We start from the raw sequence: 22,887 nt of genomic DNA on the forward strand, positions 1-22,887 counted from the left end.
GGGATTATGTACATCTCACTAGAGCTGCATCATGTTGAATGATCTTGAAGGACTAGAACCTCCATGAAGGAAGAGATTGTGTCTCCTAATTCTAAGGACAGTGTCTTCCTCCCAGCTGAACTTTGCCCTGCCTCCTCTGGGTTGTTCTGACAGAGCTGGGCTCTGCATGTCTTGGCCGCATGACTCTGGTTTTTCCCCCCAGTGTCAGGAGATGAATGAACTAAAAGACTGTAATCCTATGAAGCACTCAGGTGGTGGTTTTACATTCCTCTTTATGCAGCCCTTTGTTTAAATAAACATTTTTGCAAGCCTAGGATGTAAAATCAATGAAATAGGAGAGATGAAGAGACTGGGGGTTGTGCCAAAGCCCCGAGTTGGGTTCTGGGGAATTCTGTTTAGAAATCAGTGAGCCTGAGAGTTGGGGTGGGTGAGGTGTTCTCAGATGGTGGTTCTCAATTTAAAGCCTGTTTCATGTTTGGGAGAACTAGTAAGGGTGCCAGTTAGGCCACTGTAGCAAAGGTCAGAATAACAGGGACTTAAGTAAGAACAAGGTAGAAGTTCATGTTTCTTTCTCACGTAATATTTGATCATAAGCAATCCAGGGCCTGGGGAGACTCATTATGTGTATGTTATATCTCTCCAGGCTAGTTATGTCATGCTGCTCTGCGATCCTCAGTAGACTGGCTTTGGTCCCGTGGCCAAGGACAGATGTGCCATTTTCCACCAGCACCACCATGTTCCAGCTGGTGGGGTAGGGTGAAGAGGAGCCGGAGGGCAAGTTGGTTCCCTTCCAGGGCACAGCCCTGTTGCTGCACATAATACCTGCTCACATCCTTCAACACTGAGGTTAAATCCTAGGGCCAAAGTCACAGAGTGACAAACTGGGATTTAAATCTAGAAGTCTGAATCTCGTTTTATTTATTTTTTGGAAATTTGAAATATTTAAAAAAGAAATTCAGCATAGACTGGTAGTCTTACCACTCAGAATAACCACTGTGAATGTACTGACATACATCCAGTTTTTAAAGGAGAGTTACAGTTTTTCCTAAAAGTAATATAAATGATTCTGCTGAATAAAAATAATTCAGACTACAGAGATGAGAATTATCCCAAATCCTATCATTCAGAAATCTATGTCATAGAGTAATATGCATCCTAGAACAGCTTTCTAGGGACATAGACATAAATGAAGATAAATAACATACAGCTACTAAAATTTTTTAAATAACTCTACGTGGCTTGCATTTATTTCTATTGGGCAGCAGTCTTTTATTTAAAAAATAAAGTATTAATAAGTATTATTGGGAAAAAGAAACCAAAGTGCATCTAAAGGAGGAATTGTTGAGCCCCACATAAACACTTTACCACATAACATCATTTCCTAAAAGAATCCAGTAAAGTTCAAAAAAGACCGGAGTCATTTTTTTTTCTTTAAACATATATAGGATGTTTTGAAAGATGAGGACATAGCCTTCTGATGCTCCTGCCAGTTTTGGATACATTATTGTTTTTGCATTGAGTTTGTTTTAATAAGCTGCATTCTGTCTACAGCTGTAATTCTTGTGGGCATGTGTTTTCTGCATGTCAGCTGCTCTGATCCTCTCTGGCCTTGTCTATGCATCCTTCATCCCTGAGTCCTGTGTTTCTTAATTAGCTGGGTGTCATTCTCCAGAAGGGCTCATGCTTCTGGCAGGATGCTGCTTGCTGCTTTTGTACCTGTGGGTGTTTTGATGGGGTCCAGTCGCTGGGGTTGCACTTTGTGCCCCTGGCCTCTGCAGACATGGCTCTGGGGTCTTCCGGTGTAGCATGCTGGCACAGGGCGGAGGGAGGGGGGCTGCCTGAAGCACTCCTGAGCTTGTAGGTGATTCGCTTTTTCTTCTGGGACAACTAAAGAATCCTTGTGTTCTTTAACTTAACTCAGCCCTGTTTTGGCGTTGCTTGGCTCCTCCCAGGACCCAGGTCTCATGTCTAAAAGGTTATTTTAGGCTTCCCAATACACAGGCAGAAGCACTGCTGAGAGTATAGATTCGGCCGCTTTGGTCCTTGACCGGAGGCCCTGGAGAGGTTCGCATTACAGCTCTCAGTAGACCAGCCACTCCAGATCTCAGTGGGTCCTCCGAGAATATCTTTTGAGTTAATGTTAGATTGCACAAATAATAGGCACATCTGTTCTCCTTTCTGGAACCAAAATATTAAGGATAAACCTAAAGTCCATTTTTGCCACTAACCCCCTCCGAGGTCTTCCTGCCCTGCATCCCAGTGGTAACTGCGGTCGTGGATATGAGGACTATCCTTCCAAACCTTTCAGCATTGCTCTTTTATTTTAATACAATTATGTCCAATCACAGGAAAACTAGACTGGGCTCAGGCTGATGTATGAATTTTCTGAGTTTATTAGGAACATCTGAATGTGGATGTCTGGAATCCAAAGAGCTGCTCCTGGGGTGAGCTTTTTATTCTAATTAATAAACCAACTCAGAAATCAACAAAGTTATAATGATGAGTAGTATACTCCTAGGAGGAAAACCTTACAAACATTCCCAGTGTTTGCATAAGTGTCTGTCAGGTTTTGACTTTTAGGCAGAAACAGACTGCATGCCGTCAGTTCATTTAGACACAAACTCGTTTTGACAATCAACTGTACAAGACATTCTACCAGCTCATATCCGTGGATAAGGCCAGAGATCACAAAAGAGCCGGGTGGTTTCATCGCATCACTCTTAGAAAATACATAGATAGCACTGAGTTTTGTACGTGTTTTGTAAAGATCATACTGAATAAATCATAAGACAACTTTGCTTTTTCAGCCTGACCTTGAGCTCTCTCCATGTTAATATGTGTCCATCTTTCTGGATTCAATGTATGTGTGACAAAGGAATGACTGAATGCTTGAGCTGCCTCCTGTTTAAGTAATACTCCTGGGATGTGGTTTCCAAGTGAACAGAAGTCAATGTAGGATGGTACCTTCTTGGACTCCATCTAAGGTTATGAGGTTCCAGAAGGGCCTGCTGGTGCCATAGTGCATGAGTGTGGTGGTCCTGATGTCCTTGGGGGTCCTGGCACAGACCATTCCTGGCTGCCATTGAGCTTCTCGCTTTGTCCTTGTAGATGACATGGCAGAGCTGCTTCTCGGGGAGTCGAAGCTGGAACAGTACCTGAAGGATCACCCACTGCGGCAAGGTGCCAGTCCACGAGGCCCCAGGCCCCAGTTGACAGAGGTCCGCAAGCATCTGACCGCCGCCCTGGACAGAGGGAACCTCAAGGTACCGCGGGTGTCTGGGGGGAGGGGGCCAGTGGGGAGGTGCTGGCCTCACCCTTGCTGGTCGGTTCGTGGGTGGGAAAGGTGCCCAGCACTGAGCAGGGCTGTGCTGGGAGTGCGTCTGCACACTGCCAAGGCCTGTCTCCCAGAGCAGGCCAGTGCCTGTGGCCAGAGTGTCAGCTTCTAGGCTGGCTGACTGCCTTTGGGGGGCCTCTGGCCCAATAGGGTCTCTCTAGTGAGAGTCTTCAATAGCACATTTTCTGAAAAGTGGCGCTAATCTTCCCCAGGTGCTTGGAATAAAGCTGTTGTACATGCTCCAGACCTCAACCTGACACCTTGTCCCATTGCCAAAAAAAGCAGTTAATTAGAAGTGTCACCACGTGAGTTCCTGCCTAACTTATGCAGCTCATGAATGTCCCAGGCTATTGTGGTCCAGCGCGGTGTGGGGTTTCATCCTGGTGACGGCAGGCCCGGCAGGACCTTCCCCGGGCCTGCGCAGTGACCCTAACCCTCACGACACAGGAGACCTCAGCGCTGCCCTTCTGTCCCTCTGCCCTGGTCTCTGGTCTCTTGTCATACTCAGCTTTCCGTCCCCCTCTCCCCTCTTCCCTTCCTTGCCTCTTTTGAATCCCGTTTTGCCTGGTCTTCACTCCCCGCTGCCCACCTCGCCTGCAGCTCTCTGCCTCGGCTCCTGCTGCTTTCCTGACGTCGCTCCTGTTCTGGCAGCTGACTGCATCCCCGCCCTGGGCCCGGAGCTTCTCAGGGTCTTCTTTTTTAGGGTGTTTGGTCTACTGAGGATGTGCAGTCTTCAGTGAACTTCTGAGCTCATTTTTCTCCTTCTTTACCTCCTTCCAATTGTGGTAAAACACGCACAACATAAAATTTACTGTGTTAACCAGTTTTAAGTATTCAGTTCGGTGGCATTACATACATTCACATTGTCGTGTGACCATCACCACCGTCTATCCCATAACTTTTTCATCATTCCCAACTGAACCTCTACCCATGAAACACTAATTCCCCAGGCCCTGGGAACCACCGTTCTACTTTCTGTCTGAATGAATTGGACTGTTCCAGGTCCCTGATATAAGTGGAATCATATGAAATTTGTCCTTTTGTGGCTGACTTATTTCTCTAGCATAATGCCCTCAAGGTTCATCCATGTTGTAGCATATGTCAGAATTTCCTTCCTTTTAAGGCTGAATAATGGTCCACTTTATGTATAAGGCACATTTTGTTTATCCATTCACCCGTCAGTGGACATTTAGGTTGCTTCTGCCTTTTGGCTCTTACGAATAACGCTGTTATGAACAGGGGTTTACAAATAGCTTTTCAAGAACCTGTTGTCAATTCTTTGGACACATACCCGGCAGTGGAATTGCTGGATCTTACGGTAATTCTGTTTCATATTCTGAGAAATCACCAAAGTATTTGCACAAAAGCTGCACCATTTTACATTCTCACCAACAGTGCACAGGGCTCAAGCTTCTTTACATCCTTGCCAGCATTTTTCCTTTTATCCTCTATTTTTTTTTTGCTTTTGTTTTTGTTTTTTTTCAGTATTAGCCATTCCAATATTTGAGGTGGTATCTCCTGGCGGTTTTGATTTGCATTTTGCTGATGATTGGTGGTATTGAGCATATTTTCATATGCTTATTGCCATTTGTGTATCTTCTGTGAATAAATGTCAAATATTTAAGTTCTTTGCCCATTTATTAATTGGGTTGGTTTTATTGTTGTTGGTGTTGAGTTGTATCTCTTTCCTTTTAACCTTGATGGTTTCTCTTTTGTTTTTCTTCTCTTTCTATCTCAGAATTACCTGGGGCTGCTTCTGCAGACTTCACCCTCACGTTTGTGTACATTTCCCCCAGAGAAGCTGTATTTTTCTCGGCTTTCCCTTTCCTCTCCATACCGGGGACTCGTGCCTGTCCCCAAGCTGCTGTGTGACCCCGAGGAGGTCACTTCTCTCTTTGGGGCTCAGTGTCTGTAGGTTCGAATGGGGTGGGCCTTGGAGGGCTGGGCTGGGACCCTCCCACCTCCTGCTTCCCCCACACCTGTGGGTTTCCATTCTGAGACGTCCTTCTCTGTCATCTGGCCGCCTCCGGGGCCTGGGCCTGGCCAGCATTGGAATAAAGGAGGTTGGGGCCCGTCAGTTGTGCAGCTGCAGGCTTTTGGAAACCCTAACAGAAAGCCACCTTTCAGATGGCCTTTGTGTGTGTCTCCACTGGACACAGCCCCGGACCCCTCAGAGGCTGGCTCGAGAGCATTGCTTTAGTGTAGGAAGCCCAGTTTCTTAAGGACTTGGCAGAGCCTTTGGGGCCTTAAAAATAGTGTTCTCTCTTTCCTTTTCTTTCAAAGGCTCCACCATGCTTTCCTCCACAATTGGGGAACAGTTGTCTCTGTGATCTTAGGTCTTTGTCAGCGGGCAAGGGTGGAGGGACAATGGCAAATGGGGCCACACCTCACAGTGACAGCCAGTCAGACTCAAGGGTCCATCCAGGAGGTGCAGGGGTGTGACTTTGGGTGAGGGGAGGAAGATGGGGGGCGGTCACTGCTCCTGATGCTTGGCTAGTTTCCTTCCTACTCCGACCCCCATTTCATCTCGAGGCTTTAACCTAGTGTTTACCAGGTACTGGCAGCTGGCTCTGCAGCCCGCGTGGGAGTAGGAATGCTGAATTTCAAGTTAGAATTCCTGAGTTTAAGCTCACTCTGGATTTATAAGCTATGTGATTGGGGAAGTTACCTAACCTCTCTGAGCTTCTCATCTTTCATCTGTAAGCAAACTTAGCTCAGGGTTGTTTTGAGGCTCAGAGGTGGAAGTTTCTTCACAACTACACAGCGCTAGATATGTGTCATTTATTGCTATCCCATTGGTTCTACCTGGGGAGTTTGTCTCCTGTTGCCATTTTTAGCCTCCTTCACCTTGTAATGTTCCAGAGTCACAGAGTCCCACAGGTGTGCTGTGCAGGCACAGGTGCACTGCCCCGCAACACCAGCTAATGTGAAGCTTCCTCTCTTCTTGACCTTAGGCTGGGCACTCACTCAAGCTTAGCACAGACATAGCTGCCCACGAGACACAAGTGACTGAGGCCGGGAGGGCTGGAGCAAGGTAGCAGTGCCCTGGGGCAGAAGGGGCTGGGCTAGGAGTCGGGGGATCTGCTTCTGATCCAAGTCAAGAGAGCTGCTTGTCATGGGCGAGGCAGCGTGGCGCTGCCCTGGAGCTGTCCTCCCAGCACCGCAGCCCAGGGGCCTTGGCTGAGCGGGTCCCTCCTCTGCACGATGCTGCCCACGCTGTGCCCGCACATTTGTAATTTTCTCCAAGCTCCTGCATCTCTTCTGTCTGGCCCTTTGGTTTACTTTTTTTTTTTAACTTAAATTTATTTTCAAGTTTAATTAAAAGTTTTTTTCTTTGATAAAATGTATTTAACACAAAATTTGCCACTGTACCCATTTTAAAGTGTGCAGCTCAGCGGCACTGTGTTCACATTGTGGTGCAGCCATCGCACCACCCGTCTCCAGAACCTCTTCACCCCAAACTCAGGCTTTGTACGTATTAAACCCTAAGTCCCGTCCTTCTCCCTCTTCAGTTTGCTTTTAGGCCAGTGGTTCTCGGTGCTGGAGAGCTTAGGGAAGGAAGGAGGACACCGCACCGTCTCCTAGGAACCTTTTCAGGATACCCAAACCTGCTCTGGCCCAGGCCTGGGGCAGCACCCCTGGGCCGGGTGCTTTTTTGCCACTTTTTCTCTTTTCTTATGCCTGCTTTGATTTCTCTGTTGTGAATATAATTCTGATTTCTTGCATTGGTGCCTTTCCCTCCAGCCACTCATAAAAGCTGTTTTGCAACCTTCAGCCCCTGTTGCCCATCCTGCCATCCTCTCCACTGTTGCTGCCTGTTGCCCTGGTCCCTTTCCAGAAATGCCCGGAAGCAGACCACATTGGCTGAAACAGCTGCTTAGCCACGCTCGCTGCTTACCTGTGTCTTACCCACCCCTCTCAGCTGCAGCTCAGAGAAGAGTGCAGCTCCAGGGCGTGTTTCTCTCAGCTGGGAAATCTAGCCTTGTATAGCTAGGGTTCTGAGGAGCAGGTCTGGGAGAGGGTGATAAATCTGTTTCCTTATATAGATGCTGGGGTTGCCTCTTTCTCGGCTGATGAGTGGTGGGGGGAGGGAGGGCAGAGGGTGAGGCTGGTGGGTGGGGACTGGGGAAGCCAACCACTCCTGGCTGGCTGGCAGAGGCCTGGGGGAGCTTGCAGCTTTGGGGGAGGGGGCCAGAGGTCAGCCACCTTAATAAGCTGCAATGGCTCAGTGAGGAAAGTTAGCCCCTAAAAAGAAGGCACTCTGGCATTTTGTACCGTTAGAAAGCTTCTCTCCTGGGGTTAGTTGGGCTGTAGTCTTGTGGTATAGCCCCCAGGGCAGTGGGTGGGACCTTCCAGAATGGCTTTTTTGAGGCAGGTGCTTTGTTCATAAAGCATCTTTCTGTTCTTGGCCCAGGGGTCTGAGGGGAGCCTCAGCATTTTCATTTTGTTTTGTTCTGCAACAGCTTTACTGAAATATAATTCACCTATTTAAGATGTACAATTTGGTGGTTTTTAGTATATTCACAGAGGTGTGCAATGGTTACCTCAGTTTTAAAACATTTCCTCACCCCAAAAATAACCCTGTAACCATTGCAGTCACCTCCCATTCCCCACCCTCCCAGCCCTAGGCCAACACTAGAGTCTACTTTCTGCCTCTGTAGATTTGCCCATTCTGGCCATTTCCCGTAAGTGGAAACCTACAATATGTATGTGATTTTGTGACTGGCTTTCTCACTTAGTGTAACATCCTTGACGCTCATCTATCTGCTTGGTAGCCGGGTCAGTGCTTCATTCCGCCCTGTGGCTAGGCAGTATCCAGGGTGTGGCTGCCCCACACGTGGCTCACCCCTTCACCAGCTGATGGGCATTTGGGTGGGTTCCACTTTGGGGCTCTTGTGAGCAATACCGCTGTGAACACCTATGCATACAATTTTGTGTGGCTTTGTGGCAGCTGGTGGCTGGACCCCAAGGGAGCATCAATACCTAATATTCCAGGAAATGTTTTTTCTCTCCTTTTCCTTCTAGTCAGAATTCCTACAAGAATCTAGTCTGATTATGGCCAAGTTGAATTATGTGGAAGGCGATTACAAAGAAGCGCTCAACATCTACGCCCAGGTGGGCCTGGACGATGTGCCGCTGACAGCCATCCCTCCTTCCCGGTTGCGGGTCATTGCCGAGGCGCACGCTACCAAAGGTGAGGCCCGCGCCTTTGCTCCCGCGGAGCACTTTCCCCCCTCTGGCCCCCAGGCCACGCTGTTGGGAGCCAGCAGAGCCTCCCTGTGCTGGCGGTTTGACCCTGGTGCCCTTGGCTGGCAACCCACTCCAGTGACCCCCCGCAAGGCTGCTGCATCAGCCCCGTCACACACCGTGGGGGGGGCTCTCAGGCCCAGCCACATGTTGTTTCCACAGGGCTTGGTTCCTCAGTTATCACTGAGGAATGAAGGAAACACATTTCGGTAGAGCCTCCTGATAGTTAATATGCAACTTAAGCAGGGATTTTTCTTGGTGATTAAGATATTGCACAGCACATGCAGGGATTCTTACGGCCAACTGGCCCGTGGCTGACCACTGTTGATTCATTAATGCCACCTCTGGGCTAATTAAGGCTACTTGGTCGCCGCATGTGGAGACACCTTAACAGTCAGTCGTCCAGGGTCTGACCATGTGCCTGGGTGCTCGGAGGATGGAAGGAAGTGTGAGTAGCTCCCCTGTTGCCACGAGTTTGTGATCTGATGCATCTAGAGACGCAGTCCCATGGGGACACAAATGATAGAGAGGCAGGAGACACATATTATTTGAACTTGCCAAGCTCCTACTTCCTTATCTGTGCAATGGGTATGATCATATCACCTCACAGAGTTATTAGAAGGATTAAGTCAATAATGTATATAAAGCCCTTAACACAGTACCTGGCACATACTAAATGCTTACTAAATGATATTTTAAAACATCAACAAGGCAACAAATGGTAGAAGCTGGGCATGGGTAGCAGCTTTCCAGAAGCAGGAGATGTCACCAGAGGCCAGAAAAGCCCAGAAGACTTCCTGGAGGCAGAAGGACACTTTGAATTCTAACAGCCCCAGTAAGGAGAGCACCTTTTGAAGCAGGTCCTCTTCTTCCTGCCACCTACTGTCCAAACCATGCACTGTGACTGGCTATGGCTGGCACAGCCGTCTGGGCCCTGGGTGGCTTCAGAAAGCAGTGAGTCAGTCACTCGTGTGCTGCCAGCTGTCTGACTTGGCTGTCCACAGCAATGCTGAATGAAGACCCAGCCTGTGGCACATGTAAGAGCTTTGTGCTGGGGCCACATAGTCATCTAGTTCCCTGGGGAGCCTTGAGTACTGCCTGGTTCATCTAATTAATCTTCTAAACATCCCTGTGGGCTGGGAAAAGAGCTGTCCCTCTTGACAGGACGTTCTGGTGGTTTAGTGGGCACAGTCCTTTGAGGCTGTCCCCGGGGGTCCTGAGTATGCCTGGCCTGAGCCCTGGGGTGTGCTGGGGTCTCTACCCTCCTCTCCCTGGTGCTTGCTCAGCCACTCCACATGCCTTGGACCTATGGGAAGTGTGAGTGTATGAGAGAGAGAGAGAGAGAGAGAGAGAGAGAGAGAGAGAGTGTGTGTGTGTGTGTGTGTGTGTGTGTGTGTGCGCGCGTGCGTGTGTGTGTGTGATGTCAGACCAGGAACAATTCTCCACACAAAGCTTCACCTGGTCACTCCAGTCACCCAACTGGCCTGGGGCCTGGTGGATTGTAGCCAGGAGGTGGGGTGCTAGCTGGGGCTCAGGGGTGGCTCTGGGGCCTGCTTAGCACCAAGAGCTCAGGCCTTCATACTGGCTCAAGACAGCCTGGTAGTGGCAGACTGTCTGCGGGCAGCACTGCCAGCTTGGTCTCTGCATACCAAGCAGGCGAGCGGGACAGGAGACCCAGTCCCTTAGTCTGGTCCTGAGTGATAGACGGTTAGCAGTGAGCCCCAGCCATAGAGCAAGGCAGCTGACCGTCGGGACAGGCTGGCTGGCGACAGAGGCCTGGCCCTGGTGGGTTTCTGACTTCTGCAGGCACGTGCAGAGTCACAGGTATACAGGGAGAGGGAAGGTCACCTCAGCTAGAGGAAGAGGACCCAGGCCCGGACAGCCTGTTGGCCAAGTGAGAGGCAGTGTGGAGTGATGGGTATGAACACCAACACTGACCCATCTGCCTGGGTCCAGCTCTCATCTCTGTTGTGTACAGGCTGTGTGACCCTGTGTGCAAGCTCTTAACCCCTGCATACCTCAGTCTCCACATCGATCAAGTGCTCACTGGGTTGTCATGGGGATTACATGAGGTAGCGCATGTAAAATGCCTGAAACAGTGCCTGGCACATAGTGAGCCTGGTATAAATGTTAGCTCGAAAGATCAGTGGCGGGGGGACCACAAGCAGCCACTTACAATAGCAGAGAGAACTTGTCCCTTTCATTTGTGGAGATGCCAGAGAAGGCCAGTTCTCCAAGAAGGTCAAGGGGCTCTTGGCCTTGACCCTGGGAAGGAATATTCTTGGCTTTTCTTTCTTCATCAGCGTCCTTGAGAATTTCTAAGGGGAGGTGGCTGACAAGGACTCAGCGAATGCTGTGTACAGGGTGCTCTTAAGTCAGGAGCTGTGAGCCGCTAGCCTGATGGCACCTGAGCAGGGTTTGTTTGGTTGACTCAGTGTTTCCAGTGCTTCTGAATTACTTGCTAACATTTCCAAATGGGGACTATCCAGTTAAAATTTTGGTGTTCTGGCTTGTTGGAAAGAAGAGGAGAGCTGTCCCCTCATTTCCCCAGGGCAAAACCAGGCTGGAGCCGAGCGTAGCTGCCCCCTGGATGGGCATGTGCCCAGCCCACGACCCTTCCCTATGCCACCTGCCTGCTGTCGTAGGCAGTGGAATTGTCTGCACACTTTGAGAGGTCACCTAAACTTTTCCATGGTCACCTGAGGTCTGACTTGACCAGGGCTCTTGGCCAGAGCCTGGAGATGTCAGTGAACTTTCAGCCATGGCTGGGAGCTCTTCCCCCCGCTAGGGGAGGCTAACTTGGGTTACTGGGACTCAGAAGCTGACATCATTCAGTTGCTGAGAACCTCTGATGGGCCAATGCGTGGTAGGGCTTTACTGTTTCTGTAATCCACCAAACCCCTAATTTACCAACAAAGGAAATGAGGCTGAGTGAGGTTACTGGAATGATATCAGTGCCTACTGTGTGCCAGGCACTGGGCCCTTTGTTTGGGTACCTCAGCCAATCTTTACAACCACCCTATGAGGTAGGCACTCTTATTTTTTCCAGATAAGAAAGAACAATATTTTACAGATGAGAAAACTAAGGCACAGGTTGACTAGACAAGCTGCCCAGGGTTCTCCATCTGAAAGTGGGAGAGCAGGGACTTGAGTCAGAGACAGGTCCCAGAGCTGTGCTCCCCACTGAGTGGCGGGAGGGCTCGGTCTGCAGAGTGCTCAAGTCCACACCCATCTTCTTACTCCCTCTGCTCTGCTGGCATGTGGATCAGAACGGCTTGGGCCAGTGAGGTTTCCTCAGGTGGAAGGCATTCAGGTCACTGGAGGACACCCTAGATTTGCACCTGTGCCCCTTTTCTCAGCCTCACCCTCCTCATCCCCCATGTTAACCCTTGGCCTCGCCCAGATTTCTTCCTGAAGGTTCTGTCCCTTGTGCTCACATGTCCCATCTTCTGTGAAGCCCTCTGGGACTCACCCACTCAGTCAGTCCTATCTGATGCTGTCAGAGCACAGTAGATTAGGATTACATGAAAATTGTATTGGAATTAGTTGTCCCACTATCAGACTCCACTGCCAGTCTGTGAGTCCCTTGGAAGGAAGAACGGCTTTGTTTGTTTGCCCTCCTCAGAACTGAGCCCAGCATCTGGCACATAATTGGTGTTCAGTTATTGAACAAAGCTTATAAAAGTTCCCTTGCTCAGATTTCTCCCGAGATGCCCATCATGTAATTCAGGTGATCCTGGGTGCCTTTGCTCCTAGCCTGCCATGGCCGGATGCATTTTCTTTGCTTATAGGTACATGCTGAGCATATTTCAATGATTCAGAGTCATTCCCTGCTAGTCTGGGGAATACCTGTAAGAGCATGCTGGCATCACACCTTAACAGAGCCCGAAGTGGATCTCTTTCCCAAAGGTTGTAATTTCAGTTCATTTCCATTACTGGAGCTCTTCAGTGGATCTCAGCTCCCCCCACTGCCCTGTGCTTTCCTCCTCTCTCTTAAACCTAAGTAGAGAAACCGAGCGGGAATAGAAGAAATGGAGAAATTCTTGAGCTTCTGATAGTGTCAGGTTAATCAAATGAGTGGAGATCTTTGCTCTAGGATACAGACTGAGATGTCAGATGAAATCTCCAGGACATCAAGTGGCCACAGATGTTTTTTTCCCAGATGGAGAGGCTTGGGAACAGTGGACATATGGCCATGGTCTATTTTGGGACTTAGATCTACTGGTCATGGGTGACTTTCTGCAGCTAGGACAGTGAGAGCTGGCTGTGGCTTGCCTTCCTGCAGATGCCCTCCTTATAAATAGCCTTGGTATGTCCCCTGTTTTAATAAAGTAAAAAAAACATGCATTGGCTTCAATATGAAGGAAGTCCTGTAATTGTCCAGCTGGTCAGGGCTAGAGGGACAGCTGTGTTCTCTGAGGTTACTGTTCCTCCCCATCCATTAGGGCACAGTCCTTATGTGTGATTGAAGCTGGGTTGCTGGTGTGTTGCAGCTAATGGAAGGGGGGAAAGAGAGAGATGTCTGGGGTGAGCAAAAGTAACATATTCATTCATTGACAGTCCATTGGTGAGAAGTCACTATAGGACCATGGCCTCCAGCACCTGGGAGAAAGAAGGGAGTTGGGGATGGGTGAGCCTCTGATGAGACCTGTGCATTAGCGATTGGTCTTTGGCCGAGGTGGGACCTGTTGGAGGGTGCCGAGAGAAAGCAGTTGTCGGTACTCAGGTGCATGAAAGGAACGTAGGTCCTGAGGCTTGGGATTGGTGCCCAAGAGGAGGGGAGTGGTGAACTGGAAACAGTGGTGTGGTCTTAAACTTCCTCTCTGCATTGCATGGTGAAACTTGCCTCCAAGAGCAAATGGGGCCTTTACATTCATCTCTCATACACACCTTTTATTTTCCACTCGGTAGACTGTTCCAGAGAGGTTAAGGGACCTGCCCTGTGACACAACTAAACTGGAGGCAGGGCCAGGATGAGGGGGTGAGACTTCCCTGTCAAGCTGCACAACCTCTGTGCCCAGGTGGAGAAGGTGGGCACGGTGCTGGGAGCTCTCGGCAGCCTCCTCCCCTTTCCCTGTTCCTCCTGTGCTGCTGGGTTTGTAACTGTGCCTGATGCCCTGCTTAAGAGCACGGGGTTTTGGAGGCAGACTGGGCAGGTTTGAGCTCTAGCTTTGTCACTTTTAGCTATAGGATCTTATGCAAATTACGGTCACCTCACTGGGGTCAGTTTTTTCATCTATAAAATGGAGATAATAATACTATCTACATTAGGGGGTTATTGTAGAGAGTGAGTGAACACATGTAGAGTATTAGCATAGTGCCTGGGAGATCAGCAAGGTCAGCTATTTTTATTCACGTGTATCCCTTGGTTTTGGCCTCAGTGGATAGACCTCTGCAGGAGCCCCAGGTGACATCCATGATGGGGACAGGGGAGAGCTGCCCTCGTGGATCTGCTGTGTCTGGCAGAGGGTTTGGCTCTCAGAGTGGGGCCTGGGACCAATATGTTTAGAGGTGAATCTTAGGGGGAGATGAGGCAAAGATTTGAGGCCTGGAGTGCAGCTTAGAGAGGGAGAGCTGGTGGTGTGGTGGTGGATGGGGGAGTGCTCAGTGGTCGGGGCAGGGGGAGAGGTTACCCGAATGTGGTTGCTTGAGGGTGGGGCCTCGGACATACTTCATCGTGCATTCACCAGGCTTCCCCGGCTGACCCGGAAGGTCAGAGGTCTTCGGAGTTTGGCCCACGTTAAGGGTTCTATCACTAAAGGCCATTCACATGGGAATAGATCAGTTGATTCGAGAGTGTTTAAGAGGCAGGAACAATTCACACAGTTCTCAGACAGCTGTCTTAGTAAGGAACGTGCTGAATACATTGGCTGATAAGAGGGGAGATGGCAGAGGAGGGGAAGCCATCTCTTGGTCAGGCTCCAGAGAGCAAGGCTTGTCTCTTCGGAACAGACTTCCTTCCTGGCCAGAGCCCCGGGCTGGCCCCCTAAGGACCTCCCCTTATCTAGAGTCTGCAGAGGTCAGGGGCCTCCCAGGCTTTTCAGAAGGGTGGGTGCCATGAAGAATAGCAGAGGGGAGGTGGTCACTGAATTAAGTAATGACCTCCCAAAAACGTTATATCCTCTTTTGCCTCCTGGTATAAAGGTGGCCCTAGAGCTCTGTTTGGATTGCCTGTCGTGTGTGTCGTGAACATCCCATCTCAGGGCACAGTGTCAGAGAAGGAACAAAGACTCCTGCCTTTTGAAGTGGGCAGTGGGGAGGGGCAGTGGAGCTCCCAGGGGAGGCTTTTCAGAAGTGCTGCCTGTTCCCCAGAGCTCAAAAGCACCAAACAGAAAGGTTTGGCTCTTAGCCTGGCTCTCTCCAGCTTGAAAACCGAGTGTCTGCATCACACCCACAGACCTCAGCTTAGCATAAGCGGTCATTAGGCCAGAGGACGTCCAACATCCCCTGACAAAATGTTTTGGGAAGAGGTACTGGAAATTGCTTGCTGTCTTCTGTGGCCTCTTACAGAGCAAACTTTGGATAAATGAGCATGAGGGGCACAGCGCCTTGATGGCAGGTGTTGCCCATGGTCCTCCACCATAGTTTGCTTGTCCTGGGAAGCTGGGCGGTATAGAAAAACGCTTGAAAAAAACTGGACTGGAAAGTCTTCTGCCAGTGGGTGGTTATGACTCGAGTATTTGTCATACTCCTAAAGGGCTGTCACATATTGAGACCACAGAGGAAGCATATATCTTTAATGAGGGGTTTCCCCCCATGAACTATGAAAGGAGGAGGAGGGTGTATCGCTGTGTCTCCTTCAGGGGCTAATTCTGACAGTGCTGCGTGTCCAGGGGAGGCCAGACCTGACCAGGTGAGTAGAGGAAACAGTTTCCTGGGAGGTGGTTTACTTTTCTGCTTCAAAGCTCACTTCTCCATCCTGGAATAGCGTCTCCCAGGAGCAGCGCCAGTTTCCCCCAGGGAAGTGGAGACATGTTTATTGGGGTGGCCCTGCTGGGGGTGCCCCCCTGGAGGATGGTAGTTTGCTGTCCCAGGGGAACCCGGGTGTGGTGGGTTGGCTCCAGGCTGGCTGTGCTGCACCTCAAAGCTTCTGGGGTCTACCATCACACAGAGGGCCCCTGCGCCCTCCAGGCCATGGGGTGAAGTCTTCTGGGCCAACTGACAGCCTCAGGCCTGGGCTCCCGACCAGAACCTGTCTGTTGAGCTGCAGGAGGAGGCGCACTGAGAGAGCTGAGGCCACTCGTGTGCTCAGAGGTAGAGGTGTGACGGTTGGGGGGACGCGGGAGCAGGGAGGGGCTGACGAAGTGGTGGGGTGTCCCTGTCGTCTGCTCTGCCCAGCCCCGGCCAGCTGTTCACCAGACAGAGTGAGCGGATGTGTTTTGTTTACAGAGAGGATGGCCGAGCAAATCCAAGCCAGCAGCCACATGTCCATCCCGTGAAGCTTTCTGGTGGTGGGGAAATGCAGACCGGGAAGCTGTGATGGGGAGCTGACCTCCCAACCCAAGCTGGAGCCTCATTTTCAAATTTTGCCAAGATCTGTGGTTTAGGGCCCTTTCAGTTGTAAGTGAAAGAAAACCCAACCCAATCTAATTTCAGGGGCAGCTGGACTCAGGGCTCAAAGACAGATTCTTTCCTTCCACTGCTCAGGTCGCCTTCTCCTGTGTCAATTCCCATTTCAGGCTCCAGGGGGCTGGTGCGGCTGCTCACTCTGGTTTTCTTGGGTGTAAGTCTCAGGAATTGCAGCCACTTCCTCATTGTGTTTCGCTGACCCCAGCTGGGTCACATTCCCATCTAGTGACCTGTCCTGTGCCTGGCTTAGGCCTTGCATGACGGTGGCGATGAAGAGGCGTGGTCCCATCCGGAGGATCAGCAGCAGGGCTAGCGTCCATGACAGGCATCCCCAGGGGTGGCTCCTCTGAATAGAAGCCCTCCTCTCAAAGAGGCCCCGGGGCCTTTATGCCCTTTTCTCCTGGAGGCAGTCTCCTTGCAGGGGACAAGGGGAAGGGAGAAGCCAGGCGACCACTGTGTGACATAGTCACAGTGGACTGGAGATGGCCTTGGGACCTGACCACAGCAGGCTGGTAAGCACTGAAGGAGCAGTGCTTTTTGGAAAAGGGCAGTCTCCAGGGATGGAAGGGCCGGCCTCATGCAGGTAGAGGGCTGTTGGGGGTAGAGAGACGTCTCTGGTCTGGCCTCAGGGACAGGGCCAAAGCCAGAAGGTGGAAACTGCACTAAGTCCAACATAGTCCTATGTCTGGAGGTCTTTCCAACAGCAACAGCTGCCTCCAGGTTGGGCTGCCTGAGAGGTGGTGGGGGTTCCTGTTGGGTTAGCATGGATGGAGCCTTGCCCTAAGAGTCAGACGTGATGCTTGGCAATTTACCTGCATGATTGCACTTTGTTCCAAGAGCAGTCTGTGCCCTGGGGATTACCATTCCCTGCAGAATAGAGACTGAATTTCAGAGGTGAGGGGGGACTCAAAGCAAGGCCTGTGGACTCTAGAATCCCTACTCTTCCTGCAAATGAGCATAGCTTCTCATTTGGAATGAGAATGCTGGTAAAAGTCAGGTGTCAGATCACATGTGAACCCTTGCTTCTATTTTGTGCTTCTTAAGTAACTTAATCTAATTCTTGCTTTTCTTATCTGCAAAGTGGGGATAATAATACTTTGATAAGAGTCCCAAGAAGACTGATTGAGACAGAATGGGAAAAGGCTTTGAAATACATCAACCTGAGGTCAACAGAAAGGGGTTTGTGTCGCCTGAGCCCACCCCGAGTTTGGGAGCAGCCCGTGCTGTGAGGCTGTCTGTCATGCTTCTTCGCTTGGGCAGCCAGTGGTGCTTCTGGCTGTCCCTAGGGTTGACCCCTGCCCCCTCCCCCATGATTTTATTTTATTGTTCTTAACATAGACAAAGTACATGTGCATTATATAAAAATAAGAAATACAGTGGTCAAAAGAACATAAAAATGTCCATCACCTGGTCTACTCAGAGCCAACCTCTGTGAACATTTTAGTATTTCCTTCCAGGTCTTCTCCATATTTATATATGTGATTTGTTTTTATAAAAACAAGATTATACCATACACACTGCTTTTATGATCTGCTTTTTTTGCTTCACTACATATCATAAGGAATTCCTATGACAATAGATGCATTTCTGCAGCATTTCAGCAGCTGCACAGCGTTTCATTGTGTGGATAAGCTATAATATGTTTCACTAAAAAGCCTCTATTTTTGGACCTGTAGGTTGTTTTCAGCTTTTTACTGTTACGCATAAGACAAACGCCTTCTCAGCCTGGTCTTTGGGCTTGTTCCTAATGATTTCTCCAGGAGAGATTTCCAGAAGTGGAGTTTCTGGGTCCAAAGAGACGTATTGTCAGACTGCCTGCAGAATGGCTGTACGTTTGTATCTCCCTGGCAGCAGTGTGTGGGGCCAGCCACCTCATTCTGGCCAACACTGAATAGAATCTCTTTGATCTGAAAGTGAACTTTTATTTTTCAGTTGTGTATCAAGTGTAGGCTATTTGGAAAGTAAAGAAAAATGTAAAGCAGAAAATAAAATCAGTCACCATATTGCCACTGAACTAGTTAACCACTATTAAAGATCTTCAACTATATAAAATTTACAAATATAAAAAATATAAATTATAGGTACTTACATATTTTATATGATATATAATATATATTTTATAATATTTTATACACAGTTAAAATTATTCTATATGTGCTATTTTATATTCTGCTTTTTTCACCATGGCATATATGTGCATGTGTACAATTATTTTTCCAGTGTCATTAAATATTTTTGAAAACAGTTTTAAATAAGTGCACAGTGGTGTGCCTTACAGTTGTTTTTGAACCAGTTGCCTGTGGCACATCTGTGTTTTTCAGGTTTTCGTATTACATAGATGCTGTATAACTTCTCAAAAAACTTTTATTGAGATATAAATCACATTCCATAAAGTACATTTTAAAGTGTGCAATTCAGTGATTTTTCAGAGTTGTACAGCTATCACCACAATTTTAGAATATTTTCATCAACCCAGAAAGAAAGCTGGTCTCATTAAAAGTCACTTCCAATTACCTAATTAATGCCCCTCTTCCCAGCCCTAATCAACCACTAATCTACTTTTGTCCCTATAGATTTGCCTATTCTAGACATTTTATATAAATAGAATCATATAATATGCGATGTTTTGTGTCTGGCTTTCACTTACCATACTATTTTCAAGGTTCATTCATGTTACAGGATGAATCAGTGCTTCATTCCTTTTTATGGATGAATGATATTCATTGTATAGATGCACCACATTTTGTTAATCCACAGATCGCTTGATGGACATGGGGTTGTTTCCCCTTTTTGGCCATTATCAATAACGCTGCTGTGAGCATTTGTGTACAAGAGTTGGGCTGGATATATGTTTTCATTTCTCTTGGGTATATACTTAGAAGTAGGGTTACTGGGTCACGTGATAACTCTAACTTTTTAAGGAACTGCAAACTGTTTTCTGAGGCAGCTGCACTACTCTGAAGGTTCCTGTTTCTCCACATTCTTGTCAACTCTTTATTATCTGTCTTTTTGATTACAACCATCCTAATGTGTTTAAAGTGGCCTCTCATTATGGCTTTTGTGTTTTCCTAATGAATAATGATAATGGCCATTTTTTCATATGCTTATTGTCCATTTGTATACATCTTTGGAGAAATGTCTCTTCATATCTCATGCCCATTTTTTAATTGGGTTATTTGTCTTTATATTATTGAGTTGTAATAGTTCTTCACTTATTCTTGATACAAATCCTGTTACAGATACATTGTTTTAAAATATTTTCTCCCATTCTGTGGGTTGTCTTTTTATTTTCTGATGGTGTTCTTTGAAACACAAAATCTTAAATTTATTAAGTTCAGTTTTTTTTCTTTTGTCATTGTTCTGCATTTGGTGTTCTATCTAAGAAACCATTTCCTAATCAAGGGCACAAAGATTTACTCCTATGTTTTCTTCTAAGAATTTTATGGTTTTAACTCTTACATTTAGGTGTATAATCTACTTTGAGTTTTTTGTACATGGTATGAAGTAAGGGTACAGCATTATTCTTTTGCATGTGGCTATCCACTTATTCTAGCACCATTTATTGAAAAGACAGTTATCCCTCCCTCCCCCTGATGGAATTGTCTTGACATTTTTGTTGAAATCGATTGAACTTAGTGTAAGTATTTATTTCTGAATTCTTAATCCTATTCCATTGATTTGCATGTCTGTCCTTATGTCACTGCCACACCGTGTTTATTACTGTAGTTTTATAGTAAGTTTTGATGTGGGGAAATGTGAGTCTTCCAACTTTGTTCTTTTCCAAGATTGTTTTGGTCTTTCTGGATCCCTTACATTTCTATATAAATTTTAGGATCAAATGGTTAATTACTGCATAAAAAGAAAAAAGCTTGCTGGTTTGATAACGATTCTGTTGAATCTGTAGATCAATTTGGGGAGTATTGCCATCTTAATGATAATAAGTCTCCCACTCCATGAACATGGTATGTCCTCTTTAATTTCTTTCAAAAATGTTTTGTAGTTTTCAGTATACAAGCCTCACATTCCCTTTGTTAAATTTATTCCTAAGTATTTTATTCTTTTCGGTGCTACCATCATTGGAATTATTTTCTTAATCCCATTTCAGGTTGTTTGTTGCTAGAGTATAGAAAATACAACTGATTTTTGTATATTGATTTTTTATGCTATCACCTTGCTGAACTCATTTATTAGCTCTTACTTAGGACTTTGTATGTATCAGATCATGTCATCTGTAAATAGGATAGTTTCACTTCTTCCCCTCTAACTTGGAACCTTTTATTTTGTTTTGCTGCCTAATTGCATTGGCTACAACTTCCAGTACAATGATGAGCAGAAATGAGCAGAGCAGAGATCTTTCTCTTTAGGGGAAAGCTTTTAGTCTTTTGCCATTAAGTATGATGTTAGCAGTGATTTTTTTGTAGATGGCCTTTATCAGGTTGAAGAAGTTTTCCTCTATTTCTAGTTTGTTAAATGTTTGTTTCATGAAAGACTGTTAGATTTTGTCAAATGCTTTTTCTGAGATACTCATGTAATTTTTGTGCTTTATTCTTTTAAAATGTTTATTACATTGATTTTCATATATCAAACCAGCCCTGCATTCTTGGGATAAATCCTGCTTGGTTATGATCTATAATCCTTTTTATATGTTGCTGGGTTTGGTGCACTAATATTTTGTAGAGGATTTGTACATTTATATTCATAATGGATATTGGTGTCATTTTCTTGTGATGTCTTTGGTTTTGGTACCAAAGTAATACTGGTCTCATACAGTGAAATTTGAAGTATTCCTTCTACTTTTTGGACAAGTGTGTGAATGATTGGTGTTAATCCTTTGAACATTTGGTAAATTTCACCAGTAAGCCATCTGAGCCTGGGATTTTTCTTTGTAGGACATTTTTTGATTACCGATTCAATCTCTTGTCACTCTGTTATTTTAACAGATTCCAATAGCCTTTACTTGTTCTCCACTTTCTTCTACGTGGCATCTTGTCATTGAATCCCTGAGCCTCTCAATCATGGCAAACAACCCTAATCAGAAAGGAGTGATCTTTAGCTAGTTAGCAGTTTCAGGGTGGATGACTTGGAGGAATAGCCTCTGTTTCCTTCTGCAGTAATACCTTGAGTAATAGCTCACCCCATGTTATAAACTCAGTACATGTTGTAGTCAAGGGAAGCAGCACTTCCTATATTTGCAACTGATTTACAAAATCAGCCTAGGGACGAGTTCTGTTTTTTCTTGCCAGGCAACTGCCAACCATGGTCATGTTATAAGCAGGAGGAATGACTTAAGTTTATAAGCAAGAAAGATCTTTCTGGCACAAAGGGAACATCGATTGGAAGGAATTAAAGATTATGGGGAAGGAGACTGGTTGGGAGGTGAGCTAGCTTTGGGCCCTTCCCCTCTGTTGTTCTGCATTTCAGGGGGCCTGACTTCTGCAGGCTGTTTCCGAGGTGTCCTCTTCAGTTGGTTTCTGCCTGGGTTGGGCCAACAGGAAGCATCGGCAGGAAACTGGAGGACAAGAGGAGAGAGAAGCAGGCATTTTTCTGTCTTTCTGCCCCAGGTGGCACCCTTGACAGCAGTTTCATCTGTTCAGTTGCTCCAGCTGCAGTCAGATAAACCTTCCCTGTGTGGTTTTGGCTGCCGCAAGGGAGATTGCTGGGTTCCATCTCCTACCCAGCAGCCCCAGCTTCTGGGCTGCTTCTCTTCTGTCCTCTCCAGCCCTAGAGATGTTAGAGGCCTGCTGCTGTGGGATTCTGGGATGTGGTACCATCTGTTTGGTTTTTCACCTGTTTCATCCTCTATGTAGACAATTCCATACATTCAGTCTCCTTTATTTGAACGAGCTGGAGGGATTCCTTTGTCCAAATAGATCCTGACAGATCTATGTGTAAAAGCTTGGATTGTAGCAGACCATGGAGTTGGTATGTGTTGGGGAGTTGGAATGGGAAGGTGGTTGAGGGAGGAATCAAGGTTTTTTTGCCCAGCTAAGTGGGCAAGTAACGATGTGGAGCCAGGTAAGGATTGCAGGAGGAGCCGATTTTCCCTGGCTGGAGGTGGGCCAGGTGGGTACTGGGTTTCAGCTGAACATGGTGATACCTCTGTGACCACAAGGGAGTGCTGTGCAGGGATCTATTCTAATTGTTGGGCTGCTGCTGCTCAGCATAAGAGTCTCCAGGCCATCGGTTTGTTGCTTAGGATTCAGGAACTGACCGTGTGTAGATTTAGTGACAACCCAGGAGTGACTGAAGCTAACTCAAGAGTCCCACAGAGAGTGGGGAAGGCGAGAAGTAAGCCCCAGCAGGTAAGAGGCGGGTACTGTCGTAGGCAGAGTGCTGGCGAGGGCTTGAGGATAATGAGGCAGAGGAGGGACGTGGATGACACAGAGCTTTTTCCTGGGGTTTATAAGGCCTAAAACACCTGAGCATTTGTACATTTGTGGCAGATTTATATTCGTAAAGTATGGTGAAGTCAGTAAGTAGACAGAGGACTGAGTGTCAGGATGAGTCCGTTTGAGGTTCAATATGCCATGGAAAACTCCACCCTGAGGGGACCAAGAGTGGGCCACCCCTATCCCCCTGCAGACGTCATCTTTCCCCTTACTGCTGAAGCTGGGCTCCCAATGAGTCCTCAGGTCTAGGCATGGCTGAACTTTTCTCCCGATTCTGGAGGCTGTATCCTGGTCTTGTCAGGCTGGCGCCAGGTCCTGCTCTGTCCTAGCCTCACTCTGCTCCAGGCT

General features: G+C 47.5%; 1 protein-coding gene across 8 annotated transcripts in view; it reads left to right on the plus strand.

Annotated features, from left to right (window-relative positions):
• Positions 1-22,887, plus strand: part of TTC7B (tetratricopeptide repeat domain 7B) — a 227,149-nt gene that overhangs the window by 17,451 nt on the left and 186,811 nt on the right. For 7 of the 8 annotated variants that reach the window (XM_073241981.1, XM_036991605.2, XM_073241983.1 and 4 more), the window contains exons 2-3: positions 3,109-3,263; positions 8,360-8,528. In XM_073241981.1, coding sequence (XP_073098082.1) covers positions 3,109-3,263; positions 8,360-8,528 — 324 coding nt within the window. Of the gene's footprint in view, positions 1-3,108; positions 3,264-8,359; positions 8,529-22,887 lie in introns of those variants that run through there. The other variant, XM_017664020.3, reaches the window with a different exon arrangement.

Source organism: Manis javanica, chromosome 8 (genome assembly GCF_040802235.1).
Source record: "Manis javanica isolate MJ-LG chromosome 8, MJ_LKY, whole genome shotgun sequence".
Lineage (NCBI taxonomy): Eukaryota > Metazoa > Chordata > Mammalia > Pholidota > Manidae > Manis > Manis javanica.